General features: G+C 33.5%; 1 protein-coding gene and 1 long non-coding RNA gene across 3 annotated transcripts in view; one reads left to right on the plus strand and one right to left on the minus strand.

Annotated features, from left to right (window-relative positions):
- Positions 1-12,191: 12,191 nt before the first annotated feature.
- LOC143223404 (chitin deacetylase 1-like) lies at positions 12,192-17,130 on the minus strand. Its single transcript, XM_076451348.1, has 4 exons — positions 16,982-17,130; positions 14,602-15,006; positions 14,135-14,453; positions 12,192-13,723 (listed from the first exon to the last, which is right to left on the minus strand). The coding sequence occupies exons 1-4, from the start codon at positions 17,031-17,033 to the stop codon at positions 12,889-12,891; spliced, it is 1,611 nt and encodes a 536-aa protein (XP_076307463.1). The 5' UTR covers positions 17,034-17,130; the 3' UTR covers positions 12,192-12,888.
- A 112-nt stretch (positions 17,131-17,242) lies between these two features.
- The window catches only part of LOC143223405 (uncharacterized), a 50,146-nt gene continuing 48,170 nt past the window's right edge, over positions 17,243-19,218 (plus strand). The window contains exons 1-2 of one of the 2 annotated variants that reach the window (XR_013012903.1): positions 17,243-17,518; positions 19,114-19,205. This is a non-coding gene — a long non-coding RNA (uncharacterized LOC143223405). Of the gene's footprint in view, positions 19,206-19,218 lie in introns of both variants that reach the window. The other variant, XR_013012902.1, reaches the window with a different exon arrangement.

Raw genomic sequence — 19,218 nt, forward strand, 5'->3', positions numbered from 1 at the left:
TATTTGTACTACAACTGCTAGGCCTACTCCTGTGACTGATAGCGATACACTGGTCGTAAGACAGACTGTTTTCTACTGTTGTAAGGTACATTTTCAATGCTTTAATTTAGATGTTAGGTAGAGGGCACGTTATGTTAAGATTATGTAAGTCCTAGGATACCTTGAATATTCTAGATAACGTCACGAAGATTCTGACAACTTCGATTAGTATCCAGAAACGGGACATCAGATAGAAATACGAGTGGGCCAGTCAGATGGACCAAACAGAAAATCATTGAAGCATGGAGCAGTTTGTTTGGTAAAGTGCCAGTCACTCAGTGAAAAATTTAGTTTTAATGAAGTATTTGAAGCTTGTTTAAATACCAAATATATTATCTATGACACTGTATGAAGAACCTTATGTTAATATAAAGTATAGCAACATTAATGAGGTAATTCTGTGCGTCACTCGCAAACTTATATCTACAAGCTACAATACTGTATAAATAAATGCACTTGTAGAAATAATAAAATATAAATCAATTATTTAGTCTTCGTTACGTGGACTGGACTACGAGTTATTTTCATCAAATATCTTAAAATAACCCATCCAATTAAATAACAACGTTACAATACTATTTCTTCAATAGGACCGGCATGACCAAGTATGTTAAGGCGTTTGACTCTTAATTCGACGGTCGCGGGTTCGAATCCCGGTCGCACCAAACATGTTCGCCTTTTCAGCCGTGGGGGCGTTATAATATGACGGTCAATTCCACTATTCGTTTGTAAAAGAGTAGCCCAACAGTTGGCGGTGGGTGGTGATGACTAGTTACCTTCCCTCTAGTCTTACACTGCTATATTAGGGACGGCTAACGCAGAGATCTTTGCGCGAAATTCAAAAATAATTCCTTCAGTATTAGCTACAGGTATAAATAACATTTTAAATTATAATGAACGTTCTTATTTTTTGCATTACAATGAATATTTTATTAAAGTAATCTTTCTGAGAAAGACTCTAAAACTCTGGCCAAATGGATCGGTGCCAAACCCACTGACGATGTTCTCTTCCCTACCACTAATACGCCTATGTTGACAATACCAAATGTTAACATTGTTTGCCGTTGCCATCTAACCTAAAGAAAACGATTAAACACGTATGAGTAATATTACGGATTAAATATCGAAAATATTAGTCTTCTGGCTAGTTTTCTGATCTTTCAAACTGAAATCTAATGATAAATCTAATTAAATGATATGCAGAAGTGAAATACTTTATCACCACCTTTTTTATTTCATTATAAAAAAGTACATTAAAACAATGTGAACTAAGAGATGCACTATTTGTATGTTTTGACACACTTTCACAGGATTTTGTTACTAGGACTAGAAATTAACTAAATGTATGGAATCCTTGGAATTTGCCAAAGTCAAAAAGTTTGCCCTAATAGTATGATTCAGAGGTAGACTGTAAGTGAGATGGTCAAGAGTTTTACTATCCGATATTTTGAATAGTGAATCAATTTATTTACAGATTTCAAGTACACGATATGTTTGTTCTGTAGAGTTTCTAAATGAAGAACAGTCTTTAGGTCATATTAAATAAATCACTTTGGGGAATATTTCATATGTTTTGTTGCCAATGATTTATTCTACTTAATTACTTACATTCTGAGACACTTGGGTATAGTGTATGTAGTGCATTGAACTGTAGGTGCACTGTGAAATCAGCTTATTCGTTTGTTTTTTTTCAAATGAGGATTTGTTCAAATAGTGAAAAAGATAAGGGATATTAATCTAAAGAAAATATCTTTGTTTAAAGAAATGAGATTTAAAGGTCCTTTTCAGGACCATAATATCCTGAGAAAGTTTTGTTTACAAATATTTATAAATATGTTTAAAATATTTCTCACTTCCCATGGTAACGGGTTTACTGTTAGATTTATTTTAATACCTACTTTTGTTTCAGTTTGATGCATGTAATATATATTGTTAAATGGGTATTGGGCAAGTCTCGCCTGTTCTCTAAATTTTTAGAATGTTCTCGGGTGTAAGAATCAACAATATATGTTTCACGAAAACACTAGCATATCTTCGAATATTGTTAAACTTTCGAGAATCCCGCCTTAAATTATTTAAATGGACACGCCAAAAAACGGTAGTATAATATTGTTGGTCGCCTATAGTCAGTATACAATAACCCTTGGAAGCTATAGTTGTGATTTACGCTTATGAATTGGAAACTACAGAATTTGACCAGAAATGTTTATAGATTTTGATCATTACAAACCGTTCAACTTCAGTAAATTAACTTTAGACGTTAGTATTTCAACTAGGAAATTAACTATTTTCGTCGGTAAAAAGTCAGTTTGTAAAGGGTGTTAGGCCAGTCAAGAAAATACACTTAGCTTATGTGAGGTGTAATAATATCAACTCAGAAATGATTTTCTCGTCGTGGATCTGAACCGTCAATAAAATATTCAATTTTAGACTAGATGGAAGACTCAGTATAGTTTGTAAAAATCTTGTATATAAATTGGTATTTGTAATAACTATTTGTTATAACCATTATTATAAATTATATTATTGTTTGTCCATTAAAATATATTTGTGTTAAGAAAGAAAATTGTGTATATCAATCCTGTTGGCAAATATCACAACTTTAATAAATATTTAAGTTCATTTAACTTAAAAATTAAAATTAAAATTTCCGGCTATTTGAAATCTTAATACCCAGTGTATGAAATTTAATAAATCAGAGATTCGTCCGAGATATATAATAATACATAACATTACATTTACAATGAGCATTGACATTAATTTTTCTTGCAAGTTTCCAATGAATGGTCAGCTATAAATCTGAGCAGTTCATCCAAGATCATAATACTTGAAGTTTTGTGGATAGATGTTTCAGTATGTGTGAGAAGAATCTTATTTGAACTTTGTAATTTTTATTATGTACTTTGTTGTTAGAATATCAACACGAGACTTGTATTAGCCAGCATTATACGAAAATACCCAAAGCAGTAAAAAACAAACTCTATACAAAGATGTGTGAAAGGTAAGGATATAATTTTCTATAATTGTAATTGTTAAGCACAGTTATTGATATAGATCTTTTAAAATTAAAATTTAGTGAATAAAACGACATGCAGAAGTAAAAGTTTTAGTACAAGAGAATATTTTGATATTATTTCTATTTTATTGGGCCAATTCTTCCACGCTGTTACAGAGTGTAAATATCAACACTATAGTAATTATTTACTGATTTCTGTTGACAATTAAATGAGCGAGGATGAGAATACTTATCATTCTTTAGAATTCCCATATACGTGTAACAAAGGCATGCCATAAAGGTTCTGCTTGAATAAACATACTGATCAAATTTAGGGTGTGAACTAACTGTTATGTTACATCATGCAGCGTTTTAACTGTGTACAAAGAAACTAACAAGAAGCTAGCATATGGTGCCGGCATATGCTACAAGAAATAAACTGATGCAAACAGTGTGTGACATATTAAATATTAAGTTTTGTTGTCATATCACGGTCCAAAAATGGTAGAGAATTGTCAGTAGAGCAGAGATTTCGTATAAAAGCTTTACGTAATACTGATTGGACTCCCTGACAATTTGGTGCAGACTAGATATGTTCTCCAAACTCTGTCAAATACTCTCTAGACCTGGAGTCCAAGACAGGTAAATTTGAAAATAGTAAAGGAAGAGACAGAACACCTAAACTCAATGATACTGATGTTAAATATATTTTTTATGTAGACTTCAAGACAGAAGGAAGACTGTCACTGATCTCAAGCAAGAGATAAACGATGATATAACAAATAACAAAAAGTGTTCAGATTTACAGTATCAAGAAGACACAATGACAATGGAATATTTGGTCGTGTAGCAGTTTTACAACCTTTACTTCGATCTCCAAATATTGTAAAGGGACTGAAATATTTTTAAAAGTACAAAAACTAGACTGTTGATGATTGGAAAAGTGTCTTATGGATAGATGAGTCCCAGTTTAAAATATTGTATAGTGGAAGAAAGGTAAAGTATTCTTCAATGGATAACACCTACCATGAAGCATGGGAGATAAATTGTAATGGTTTGGGAGTGTGTGTTTTTTTTGCTAATGCAACATGAGACATTTACAAAAATGAATGGAATAATGGACAAGAGCAAGTACCGTCTGATACTGATGTTTCATGGCATACCCAGTGGTTTGCGTATTACTGGTAAAGAATTTTACTATCAAGAAGATAATGACCTCAAATATTAACCAACCTATGGAGAAATTACGTCGCTAAGAAAGAAGCTGCTGGAGTTATTAAAATAATGCAATGGTCCCCCACAGAGCCTTGATCCCAATCCCCTTGAGCAGATCTGGGATATGATAGACCAAAGACTTGATAAATCAAAAGTTACTTGTAAAGAAACTTCATGAAAGTGTATAACAAACATTCGGAGCAAAATCCCAAAGGACACTTTGATTAAATATGTTGCGACAACGTCTGACAAAGTGTCTGCAAAAGGGGGACACACAAAATATTAAGTGTTTGCTAAACTAAAGCACTTCCACTGAGTTTATGTTGTACTAAATATGAAGATTAATAAAATTTTGATGTTGCACCTGTGACTTACCTTTCACTGTTCTTTGAAAGTTGCCTGAAATCTAATTTTTGACTTTGTCCTAACGCATTTACACAGTATTGTATAAAGAAGAAAGTGAAACCTAAATTATTATATATTATTTAGAGATCTATGTAAACAGTCATTTTCAGGGTTAATATATTACTTATAGAAATTAAAATTAATGAATTAGTGATAAGTGATTTACATATAAAATTCCAGAAAATGTAAAATTGTGATGGAAATCAAATGTTACAGTGAATATGATACTATACGTTAATGTGTTAATAACACTACCCACTTATAAAAAAGCCCAACAAATACCTTATCCCTCTGTATGTAGACAGTATTGTATTAAAATTGTAGACTTGTGTCAAAATATAAACTATTAAAGAAATTTATCTCTGAAAACAATATTAATGATATGACTGTTCATAAAATTGTTGAAAAACATTTTCATATGAATATTCCTTTCAGGGACTTATCATTACTTTTAGTCCAAATAGTTAGATCTTTCTTGTTAAGTGATATAGATAATATTGCAGAAGGCATTGTTATTTTCTTTTATTCAGAATGATGATATAGTATACACATGATAATATGAGATGTTAAATATTACATTTTCTAAGACATTTTGACTTCGTCATATGTAAAAGATTTACAGAGAAAAATCTGATAATTCACAAATAAATTAGTATTTCTCAATTGTACCACAAAGACGTATATTAGCGAGTTCTTACAAGTTCAATTTACTGTCTCCATCTTGAAATACAGTTGATATAATAGCTTATTAAACATTAATAATTAAGATGTAAAACATGATGTTAATAAAAAATGCAATATAAACATCTTTGATACCTGTGGATGAAGCCACGTGCTGAACCGAACATATGTAACAGATTGATAGATTACGTTCAGCATGCTTCTCCCAGTCGCAGAATGGTATGTCTGCGGGACTCATACTGTTAGAAACCGGGTTTCTATACCAGTCAGGCGCAGAGTACAGGTAGCCCTTTCTGCAGCTTTGTGCATCACAAATCAAACAAACAACACTAGATTTAGCAGCAAATAAAAACAGCCTAATTTTCTGGAAAATATCTGCTGACGTCAAGGGCTTAGATATTAGTCATCAATATTAAATTCGATTATTACCAAATATTAATCAACTGTTTATTTATCATTAATTTAAAAAGTTGATTAGATTATAATTGCTTTTAATTTTTATATTAGTTACATAATAAATTAATTAAATTTACTTATTCTACACCCATTTAATTTACCTGTAATTAATAAACTACTTAATTACTAAGTGCATAAAGTAATATCTTAATAATAAATAATTTATTAGATATTAATTATTAATTTGTGTATAATTTGCATATTAAGTACATATGACGTCACACTCCCTAACTACTTGCCTTAAAAGTTAAATGATCCAAACTGTTTCGTCTGTTAGTAATGTTATTAAACATTAAACATTTGAATGTTTTTCTTTTTGAATTCTCAAGTTTATAATTATAAAATTTAAAGTTCAAGACTATCCATGAATTATTTTCAGATAAGTGTAATGTATTATTGATGTAGTGACAGTCGTATCTTGAATCATGATAGTAGCTCATAATAGGGATCGCCAGTCTGTCTTCATTATTATTTAATATTTTGCGACCAGTCAAAATATTGAATATTTAATGTAATCTGTGGTGTATATGGTACCTGATAATCTACTACATGGATACATAGATAGCTGCGTGCAGGCTGTAGATGTAATTTAATGTTTATATAGCAGGCGTGGCACATTTATCATTGAGATTGTTAATTTAATGTTGCAACTGTAAACATATTGTATATGATATGTTTATGTGTAGTATTCCTAACATTTTGGACACGACGCTGCCGACAGGATCACTTTTTTATACGACTATCTGATCTATTTTGGCAATATTCACAAACGTCTAGGCTGTTTTCCACAACAGAAATCTTTAAGCCGTAAGTTTAAAATATAGCACAAAGCTCAGTTTCGAGTATCGGATCGACAGTCATAGTGATGTCTAATGGTAAGTATCCAATTATAGCCAACACTGCGTTACCGCGAATGTTATAGATACTGCAGATAGAGTAGTCATCCTTGAGTATAAGGAGTGGCAAGAATCCTGTAAGTAGGAGATGGCTATTCTAAGTGAGTGTGAGGCAGACATTTTATAGATATATATTTTATTTAGAAAATACTTAGTTTCAGATAAAGTATGCAGCAGTAATGGCTCACCAAAGTTTGAGGTAGCTACAGTAGAAGAAGGTGGTAGAAGTGTTACTGTCCAAACTCCATCAGAAATGGAGGGTGGAAAGATCACGAGAAGAACATCACTTTAAGAGTAAATCTGGTCAGCTGCAGTAAACCATGACTGGTTTTAACATGGCCAACGGAGATGAAGAGAAATATAACAACTATAAAGTATATTTAAAAAGCTTATTTACATTCACATCATACTATATTATGGTAAATTGTTTTGTATTTGCATTGAATATATATGCGTGCATCTATGCAACTTGAAAAATTTATATGACCGTATATATATATGGCTCTACAACTAAAAAAAAAACCCTGCAAAACTTGCATGCACGTGTATAGAAAAAATATAACCTGAATGTACGTGTATAGTTATAATAAAACATGCATGTACGTGTATAAATATAATAAAACCTGCATGTACGTTTATAGATATAATTAAACCTGCATGTACGTCTATAGATATAATTATATATATATAATACCCAACATATATTGCGTCTGCATGAACGTATAAAACTCGCGCAGTTGCAAATCCAGTCCATGAACCATTCCAGTATAGTCCAGAGTCCCCCCAGTCCAGTGTTTACAGACTCCCCATACATATAGCTACAAGGTATAAATATAATAGCTAAATACATTTTCAAGCATATGCTTAACATGCATCATAGTGATCGCACATGCAGAACGATTATTAATAATAACATTATTACAACGATATGAGAAGCAACAGCCATCCATTCAACAATAAGCCAATCCAAAGGTTGTCATTGTTTCCTGATGGAGTATCATACACCAACATTGTGTTCCATTAGACCAAGCTGTTTCTAATATGGCGATATTGCTATTCCACAGACTTAATGTCCAAGATGAACTTAAAAACAACTAAAGAAGCAATTATTATTAAAAACTGTTGGCCCGGCATGGCCAGGTGGGTTACGTCGTGTGACTCGTAATCTGAGGGTCGCGGGTTCGAATCCACGTCACACCAATCATGCTCGTCCTTTCAGCCGTAGGGGCGTTATAATGTTACGGTCAATCCCCACTATTCGTTGGTAAAAGAGTAGCCCAAGAGTTGGCGGTGGGTGGTGATGACTAGCTGCCTTCCCTCTAGTCTTACCCTGCTAAATTAGGGACGGCTAGCGAAGAAATACAAGAACAAGATAAGTAGAAAAATAAACAGATAAGCTTATGTCTAAAAACTGTAATATTTAGGAGAGATAAAATAGGAATTTTAGCATGAATTAATAATGTCAGCCCTACTTATGTAACCATAAACTTATTTGTTTACTTTTTTGTGATTGCATCTTTACTTTAAACTACTTATATCGTTTCTGTAATTTTTTGAAGATCTCTATTTACCCTTTTTAAGTTAACAATTTATAATGATCTTGTAGAAATTTGTGGATTCTCCTGTTCACTTAACTCGAATAATTTAGCGCCTTCTTGTTAATTGGGTTTTGTTTTGAATTTCGTTCAAAACTACACGAGGACTATCTGCCCTAATCGTCCCTAATTTATCAGTGATGAAACAAGGAAAGGTAGCTAACTGTTAGGTTGCTCTTTTACGAACAAATAGTGGGATTCACCAACGTATTATAACGCCCTACGGATGAAAGGACGAACATGTTATGTGAGGGAAACTCGAACCCTTATGTTACGAGTCGAACGCCCTCACCACTGAGACATGGTGGTGCCCTCTTCTTAATATAGCGATCGGAGTTAGGCAGAATATGACTATTGAATTTGTCGAGTTGCTGTTTACAGATAAAGTCTGTAGTACAGATTTTTTTTGAAAATATCTTTCAAATACTTCAAAAATTGTAATATAGTGAAATATGAATCGAATTGTATATTTTTATTGTAAATATCTTTTACTCGAATCCTTCATTAATTTTAACGAAGCAATAGCGCTTTCTGTAAATGTTTTTTACAATACATACGTTCCACACGTTTTTCTTGCAAATGTAAGCATTCTTATTAAGTTAAACATACACAATGGAAAAGTGACAAACGCTATGCTACTTAAAAAAGGAATAAAATATCCAGTACTTACCAACAGATGGAGCATTCTAAATAAAAACTTCTCCTAGTTGTTTTCACTACCATATGGCAAATAAAATGTGCAAACCTTTGATGAATTACCCCAATAATTGTAAACACAAGTAATATATCATGAGAGGGTAATAAACATAAATTATGTTCAAAATATAATTCCCCTTAACAAGTCTCAGTAGTAATAGAACACAAAATTGCAGAGTTCAGTAATTTCCATTACTTACCTGATATTATGACCAGTGTAACAATTTAGAATTGTGATCACTACAGCTTCAGCTGGATTCCCTTTCTGCGAATACATAAAATGATAAGCACAGTCCTATCCAAACTCCAAAACGAGAAAGCTACTGTGATGTTCTTTCTGTGACCTTTATAAAGTATCGTAAGTGAAAGAAACAAGAAATCAAGCATTCCCTGTTATAACAGAGAAGGTAGTTAAGAATCCATTTATATCCTAGGCCTGGGAATTGAACATACATGCAACAAAATTTAAATTTAAAGAGGCTGGCTACTCTTAAGTTTTTTTCTTTGTAAAACTGGCGCTTATCTTGTAAAACAATTTATCTTCTTGAAACCATTTTAACGAAGTATTTTTACTCCAAGTTCTCTAAATTTATGAAGATCACGCGTAAAATAGATTCCTCAGGTTAAAAGTGAGTTAGGAAAAAGTAAAAATATTGATTAACTCCAGGATTATACTGAAAATTTTCTGTTTTTGGATTTAGTCCTCGCGCTTCAGTGAGTGAATATTTAGAGTTAAACCGTAAAACTGATGAGTAGTTTTTAATAAATGCCTAGCTCACGAGAAAAATTTATTTATGGATTATGATTTATCGTTTAACACAGTAAAACCAACGACAGCTCATTTAGAATATATTTTTAATAGTGATGAAACATCTGAACGTGTTTTCATTTTCGTTAATAGTATGTACGCTATCATCAATAATTTAAATATGGAACATTTACTTTGCTGCTGATTCTATACGAATTAGCTATTGATCTACTAAATAATTACACCTAACTATTATGAAGGTGTTTTTACTCACTTATACTTTTTGTTACGGATTTCGTTTTATTTTATTAATGTCCACTTTCATAATTATGTTTGATAGAGAGGAGAGGGGAACGTATATGTTTTGAGAGGGAGAGAAAATATTAGGTTTGTTCTGAGGACTGATAAGAGACAAGGGGCCCGGCATGGCCAAGTGTGTTAAGGCGTTTGACTCGTAATCCAAAGGTCGCGGGTTCAAATCCCGGTCGTACTAAACATGCTCGCCCTTTCAGACGTGGGGGCGTTATAATGTGACGATCAATCCCATTATTTGTTGGTAAAAGAGTAGCCCAAGAGTTGGCGGTGGGTGGTGATGACTAGCTGCCTTCCCTCTAGTCTTACACTGCTAAATTAGGGACGGCTAGCGCAGATAGTCCTCGTGAAATTGAAACAAACAAACAAATAAACGAGATAAAATCTTGCACGAATGCCATCTATGTGCATTTTCTATATGTTTTCCGTAACCCTTATTTTCCAGAAACTTTTCTTACAGTGATAAAATGCAGCAAACGGAACAAACTATCATAAAATTTGAAACCAAATAATCTAGTTTCGAAACATTCGTGTGTTCTTTTTAATCTCACGTTGTCTCCTGACAGGAAAAACAAAACAAAACTGATGGACAACGAAAGGAACGTTTCTGATTTCCAACCTTCTGACAATTTACTGTCTTTTCTACTAATTACCACACAGGATGTTCTGTTTTTTAGTTCGGTTTCTTATTTATATACAATGTCTTGTGAATGCTTGAAAAGACGTAAGAATAGACAAAATATACAGAAAGACAATACTTCACAATACAGGTACTTGGTTATTCCAGATTAATTTTCTAACAGACTATTATGCAGGCATGAGTTTATTCTCTCATATCCTTTCCCCTTCAAAGAATGAAACGAGACTTTTACACAGTATTATGCAGAACATGTGTGTTACTGTTCGGTGTCATAATGGAACTACTCTACTGTGGTAAGGACAATAATACCAGGTATTCAGAGATGTAATATCCAACCAATTTAATTAAAAAACACTTTATATGTTCTTGTTCTCTATTGTTTGTTTTTATACTAGTACTGAGGTTACACATTCACAGATTATTCCGAGTGTCTTCAATATAGGTCACGCATTAGTATTGTTGTTGTCCGAAGCATTATCCACTTGGTTTGATGGTTCAGCAGAAAATTGGTTTTGTAACGTTTTCTTTCTTTGTTAATAGTTTCGAGTACAGTTACTAATGCATGCCCTTTAATGCTCCACTTCTCTGAGAACTGAATTTTAATAATGACTTGAATGCATTGTATTTGTGCTACTACTGTTCACTGTGACGATCTTGTTTCGCTAGCTCTCTCACACACACACACTTCTGGTAAATATCACAGCGTCTTTCTTGACCATGCTTCGTCACTTTGCCATTCTTTCAAACTCAATGAATTTTAACTCCTTGAAGAACCGATTCGTTTAGAATGGCTATTGCATGCATGATCTGAATAAACTTATAAACAAGAGTTTCATGAATATTTCTTGTACGTTGTTTTACATTTTTTTATATTTATTTATATTACAAATATCAAATTAACATTGATAATTGTTGACAAACTAGCTAACTACTCGACAACCAAACTGCGAGTGCTAAATAATTTTTCTCTGATTATTTGACCACTGTTTGTTTATTTTTTTAATTTCGCGCAAGGGCTATCTACTCGGGGGCTATCTACGCTTGCCGACCCTAATTTAGCAGTGTAAGACTTGAAGGAAGGCAGCTAGTCATCACCACCCACCGCCAACTCTTGGGCTACTCTTTTACCAACGAATAGTGGGATTGACCGTAACATTATAACGCCCCCACAGCTGGGAGGGCGAGCATGTTTGGTGCGACTGGGATTCGAATCCGCAACCCTCGGATTACGAGTCGAAAGCCTTAACACACTTGGCCATGCCGGGCCCTGTTTGGTCACTTTTTGTAACATTCAAAATCTCATTGATACCTTCTTTGAAATATGCATTTATTAACTTTATTATATTAATTTTGATGAGCAAAAAAAAATATTATTTCCTTTGATACACTGTTCCAAGTGATTTCTATTATTACAAAATGGTTTAGTTATTTAGTTTCTATTAATTTTTATAAGGAGTTAATATTCATAATTATACAAAATGAATTTAAAAGAGAAATAATTCGCTAGAGAAAGTCGGTAATAAAAATGTACATTTTATTAAAATAGAGTCGTACAGTAAGTGGTCCAACATTGTCTCTTAGCAACAAAATCCTGCTTGTTAATACGCAGAAAGAAAAGGGAGACAACAATAAACCTTCAACATGGGTATATATTTTAACTAACAACAAAGACACGTGGATAACTAGTTCACCTTATTCAATCTTTAATACGTACTCGCTAATTAACCACATGCCTGCCAATATCAACGCCTTGCGACCAACGTTTGGAAACGATTATATGTTTAAAATTTCTTGAAATAAGCAAATAGAGGTTATATACAAAATTATTTAGGAGGACATGTGGGATAGAATTTAAGTGACCTTTATTATGACCCAGGCATTGATTAAACTTATAAGACTGGACAAAATCGCTATAAGATATTTGTATGTCAAAACAGTGTCGTCTTTCTTTCCTTATGGCAGTTAGATAATTGAGATCCTAACTGAACACCATTAGCTAAAGTTACGTTAACTTCCGTAAATAAAAGTTGTTGGAGTTGGTGAAGAAAACGCATTTTGTTTTTATTTGTTTTTTGCCTTAATTAAAACTGTTGCAATGTTTCGTGCTTCAAACTTGTCACACAGAAAATACAAAGAATTCTACTGGAATCTTGGCAAATTCTAAAGATGAGCACTAGAGTTGTTATAGTTAAATTATTTTTTAAGTTAGTTTACTTTTTAAAAGCAAAAAAGTCACCAGTGGGGTCCTCCAACCATGGATAGTTATTGGGACATTCCATACACGTATGTAACCTGTTGGTTTCACCAGGCAGCTCCCTAGTGGTTAGTGGACAAGCATTGGGGATACTGCAATATGCTTGGCCTTTAATGTCGCATTTCTCTTTCCATTGAGCAAATTCTCGGATGGAACTGAGCTCAGTTGGGTTTTGCATCCACTGAAGAACTTGTGTCATTGTAACAAAGTAGATATCATTCTTCTCTAATGATTCGTCAATCCAGGTGATTAGAGCCTCTAAGAATTTAGAATTGAGCTTTAAGAATCCAGCGTGGAAATAAAGACCAAGTGGAGCACGGTTGGTATTGTAATGGCGTCGCAGGTTGTTATTGAGGAAGTTGTAGAACTGGTCTCGAGTAATAATATTGCTACAAGTGTCCACCATGACGCAACCTGCTAACTCTTCATCAAATTCAGGATCATCACGTCGGTCCAATTCGTTCATGACCATTTCCCAAACAGCATGAGAGCGAGTAGGACAACGTTGTCCATTACCATGGCACTTGTGGGGCATTTCAAAGTAAAGGGTATAAGGCCAGAGGGGAGGGTTACTAAGGGGAGCGTTGATAGAGGAGTCATATAAGAAGGCTTGTTCTTCCATCATGGCAAATTGGTTGTTACCTCCTACTCGAAGATAAGGAGAACGAACGCCAACAATAGAGTTGTCTGTAATGTTTGCAAAACGTTCAAGGATAAGTCGGTTGCCAGCAAGTTCTTTTGCCCAAGTGTCGACATCAGCATTGGTCCAATACTTCTCGTTATTACGGTGGCTGTAAAATAAAAAAAAACAACAATGTTTACAGTAATAAAATACCCCCATAATGTTGAATTATATTTTGGTCGGTATGTTAATCTCGTATTTAATATTCTTTTGTGAAAAACAGTAATTACTGGTTCGAAACTTACGGTTTCTCATTATCCACAACATACTCTGCATAGTGGCACAGCGGTATATACGAGGATTAACGACGTTAGAAACCTGGTTTAGATACCCGTGATAGAAAGAACACATATCGTACATTTTGTAGGTTTGTGCTTAACTACGAACAAATAAAGCCAATGAAACCCACACAACATGCCATACAAAAACTGCAATGTAACTTTAAAACGTCAAAATGTACCTATCCTTCTAAATTTCATGATATTAGTAGTTAATTATAAGGTGAATAAACCATTCTTACGTGATGGAATGAGCTGCTATCTCGTGACCTTTCCTATGTAACTCTTGTACAGCGGAGTAGTTGGTATACTTGTGAGAAACGAAGAACGTGCCTTTAATAGAACAGCCATTGGCGTTGTTGCGACCTTCTTTAAAAATATCATGGTAAACGTCCAAATTGTTAATGTTGACAGCATCGTCAAAAGTGATGGTTACCATCTGAGGGATGTTATTTGGTTCTAGTTTTCCGGGAATTTGAGTGCCATCAGCAGAACAAAAACAGTCAGGAAGGATACACTGGCTCTGATCACAAGGTGGTGCTTTGTTCGGATCGTGTTCAGCTAAACCATTGAAACAACAGGGCTGGTAAGTATAAACAGTTAACCAAAACGCTATATTTGCACTAATATAACATAAAGCAACAAAGTACTGGGTTTGCTGATGCAATTGTTTCTGTAAAAAATAAAAATTTAAATAAAAAATACATACCACAAGCATTTTCATCAGATTCATCGGTACAATCAGGAATACCATTACAGAAAAGTTCCCTTTCCATGCAGTCACCATTTCCACATGCCAGTTGATTACCGCTACATATTGGCTCATTGGTGGCGTAAAGAGGTGTAGCTAATTTTTGCTTTTCGACTTGTTTACAGTTATTAACCTCATGTCTCCAATTACACGTTTGACTTTCGACGTCAAAAAAAAGTCCAGAGGGACACCTCAAAACTTGTAAACCCTGTGAAGAACATCTCATTACTTCTTGACAATCTTCATCTGGGGAAAGACGAAAATATTCTCTTGGAGATTTGTCTTTACATATCTCCGCATCATTTTGGCTTATTCGGAGTGGAGCACCCTCTACTTGTCTTTTAACGATGGACACTGCTGTTACTGAAAAATAAGAGAACAAGAGCATTACAGCTGCAAAACATGTGATAAAAGCAACATACTCTGCGCTCATTATCTTGAAATACCACTTAAGAAAAAGATAACACATGTTTGACTTGAATTTTAGAATGTTCACGTGGAAACTTCGAATTCATTTTCTTAGAATAATTAATTTCGGAATGAAATGTGTTTAACAGTGGATCATACCTAGTCTTTATTTAATAATGCAGTAAATGTATTGGTAAGCTTTATGGTTATGGATACATGGAAGTGATGCCATATGCATTGTGCGTTTCCATTGAATAAGCTCGTAGCTTATGAAACAGAATAGATACATTACTGAAATTATACTGACAAGATACTTATTATGGGCTACTTAATTAAAACCAGCAAACAAACATGTATATTATTTAATTTTTAATAAGTTTACTTGAACAAATATCAGAACTCAATAAATCCATTCCATTTTTTAGTGATTTGATACACTGGCTGAGACAAGAATCGTGTGCTGCTTCTAGATTTTGTGAAATGACAGCGTCATTCAGGCTATGGAAATTCTGTAGTTCAGAAATATAATTTGTTTTGTATCCTTTCTATTCTTTAATTACGAAAGGATGTATTTTATAGAATGTTTATTGTGGGGAAAATATCACATATTTTCTAATCTAAATGAATTTTGACACAATGAGTTGTTTTCTGGTGGATTTTTTTTCGTTGTTTACTATAGTTAATTTATGACGAAGGGGTGTGAACTGGAGTGATTAATTAACTCATTTCTTTCCGTTTTGTAAATAAACAGGTGTTCATTTTTATGAATGCCAATTTGCCTTCAACCAGTTCTTCACTGGTCTCAAGGCGGGGTGTAGATGAATTCTTTGTATAACTGATGCTTATATTGTAAGTCTCACGAAACTATGTAGTCTTTCTAGACTCAGCCAAAAGATAAACCATGCTAACGTCAACATGCCGACTCTTAGAAATGGGGCAAGAATTATATTAGTAGTAAAACCGGTTTCTGTTAACAAGTGGGACGCCCAAACCGGTAGAACAGTAGGTAGGTGACCGGGGGGACTTCAGCTTGCTCGTCTTGGTAAGATTACAGGTTTGTTACAGCCTGTCTTCTAAACCGCGAGACTATCACGAGTTCGTCATTGGGGCCTCCCTCATTAATTTTTAAGCAATGAAGGGGTTAAAAAAATAGGTCAGAGGTCAGTCATTAGCTTTCAGTCACCCGAAGAGTGTATATATATATATATATATACATATATATGAGATATTTGCATTAACGGATGAGGACTTCGAAAAAGTGGAGGGTACTGTTTTCTGAAAATATCGAAATAATTATGATTTTGTTGGTGACTTTAATGTCAAATCATCATTTTCTCCAAAAAATAAACACGTTTAGAAGAATATTTTAACTACTTTTTCGAGAATTGTTAATCACACTTCAGTTTCATTCACAAAAAAGTTAGCCCAGAATGATACAGAAAATTTTATCCACTAAACTTTCAGTCTAGTGTTAAATATCACAACAGAACTATCAGGATTACTGTTCTATTGCAAAACTGGAACCTCTACAGAAACATGATCATGTAACTAATAATTTAATGTTAAAAAGTTTAAAGTAAAAAATAAAGTTCTGTACATACAGTGAAATGATTTATACATAAGAGTTTTATCTAAGAAAGTAATACACACTAATTGATTAGTTTCTCTCCCAATATATATAGTCATGATTAGTCAAGTTTGTTCCTTTAACGAAAATGTACAAAATAATATTTTGGAGGTGACGACATTAGGTTGCACATCTACGTATTTCATTTCTTATATTTTACTATTTTAAAAGACAAAATATATACTCCAGGACTTCAGTCCGAGGCTTACCGTTTTGAATTGTTAACGTTATCTGAGGAAAATTTAACCTAGAAAGAACAATTTGTCATTTCAGTAAGAGGTATTATACTGAACGACCACCTACCATTGATTAACAAGGGTGACAACAAAAACAATCCCAGGGTATAAGATCTCATGTTTGACAGCTTTAATGATAAACTCCGGTATAGATGGGTAACTTACAGGCCGTTTGTTTATATATTCACCTACTTCTTCGCAGACAACCAATTGAGCAAAAGAAACAACTTAGTTTCTCTTGGCCATGATTCGCTAGTCCTTATCTTGTTTTAAAAAAATTGATGACGTTGTAAGAAAACAACCAATCAGTTGAGTGGCTATACTAAACACTAAAGTGGAAGTACACGACAGTTTAAAACTATCGAAGTTTCACAGTGCACGTACGTATTTACGAGTCCAAGTGAATCTTTGTAAACAAAATCTTGAGTGAAAACTTAAGCTGAAAACTTTTAAAAGTTTTAAATGACCACGTGATAAGAAGTTACGTGACTCTAAAAACGCGAGAAAGAAAGGCTCGAGTCTGGTTTCTTTAACTATCTATAAGAGAGTTAATGATATGTTTGCGCAATTATTTCTTGATGGTTCGTTTAGAAGCGCTCTCGAGGTACTTATGAAAGTTTCCATAAGATGATCTAAATCCATGACCTATTAGCAACGTTGACGTTCAACACAAATAAGTTTGCTTTATTGTATATTCATTAATCACGAAATTGTGTAAAAAAAGGTTTATTACTCTAAAGATGTTCAAAATTTCACTGTTAAGGTGAAACTGAGGTTTTTAACTTTAACTTGTTAACGTCATTTCAGGGTATTGAGAAGGTTTGTTATGAGAAAACAATATTTGTTTTTTTAAATTACTTTTTTGTATTTGAACTACTTAAAATAGGAATAAAAGTTTTCAATACTGACAGTCGATCTTAATATTTGGTCAGTTTGTTTTTTTTAATTTCGCGCAAAGCTACACGAGGGCTATCTGCGATAACCCTCCCTAATTTTGCAGTGTAAGACTAGAGGGAAGACAGCTAGTCATCACCACCCACCGCCAACACTTGGGTTGCTCTTTTACCAACGACTTTTATAACGCTCCCACGACTGAAAGGGCGAGCATGTTTGGTGTGACGGGGATTCGAACCCACGATCCTCGGATTACGAGTCGAATGCCTTAACCACCAGGCCATGCCGGGTCATTATTTGGTCACATAGAGTGGCCCAAGAGTTGGTTGTTGATACAATTTCTCTGGTCTTATCATTCCCAAATTAAGGACGACTGAGTAATATGCAAATAGCTCTTTTGTAGTTTTTTTTATGAAAATTATAAGCAAACGTACTTGTCAGTAGTCAATAAACTGTAATTGGCATTTTAAGTACAGATAAAAGAAGAGAACATCTTACGTATTTTTATTATAAATGAAATAATTCCTTAATTATCCTATATATAATTAAAATCCGCAATAACACGTTTTCTTCTCTTGCGAATTTACTAATAGTTACAACAATTATTAGTCGCAAGTGACGTTATATTTCTGGCAAAAAGAAAAATATTCGTTAATTAAATAATCCAGATAACCTATTGAGTAGCCTTACGCCAGAGGAAGCGAAACGGAGGGAAATGCATAAAAAATTCAGCATTATGGCAACTTTTAGCTAAGATTGTTGTTATAAAGTATACCATTATATAGTGATGTCACGAAATATTACCAATTCTGTGCTGAGTGATATAATTCTTATAGTTAGAAAACGGAATAGAAATATAATAAAATAAACGACATCAACATACAATTCGTTAGTTGGTGAGATACTGACATCTAGTCATGTCCCAAAATTCAGCAAGAAATAGAATTTTGGTGTTAAGTGTCAAGGCTATTTACTACTTTCGTTCCCTTGTAGTATTAATAAAGATACTATAATTAGGTCACAAAAATCCTCTATATATGACTATAGCAGACTAGAAATACGTAAATTACTCGGTCAACATCATGACCTATCGCTAATAACCTCATTTTTGTCCCTCGTTTTTTACATCTTCAACCTCAAAGTTTATTCAGAGGCATTTTGTAAATTAACTTATGAAAAATATTCATATTGAATTTCTACGTGGATAAATAGGCTTGAGAACGAATATGTGTATGTCATAAATGTAACAAAATGATACATATGTATTCATTACTTATACGCTTTTTCCACCCTAACTCATCCAAGTTGTGACTTCGCTAGACAATAAGTAAACCAATTGTATTGGACATTATCGTCTATGAAGCGAACTGGGATATAGAAGATTTGAAGACAAAGTGGTTAGTGTCAAAT

Source organism: Tachypleus tridentatus, chromosome 8 (assembly GCF_004210375.1).
Source record: "Tachypleus tridentatus isolate NWPU-2018 chromosome 8, ASM421037v1, whole genome shotgun sequence".
NCBI classification, from domain to species: domain Eukaryota; kingdom Metazoa; phylum Arthropoda; class Merostomata; order Xiphosura; family Limulidae; genus Tachypleus; species Tachypleus tridentatus.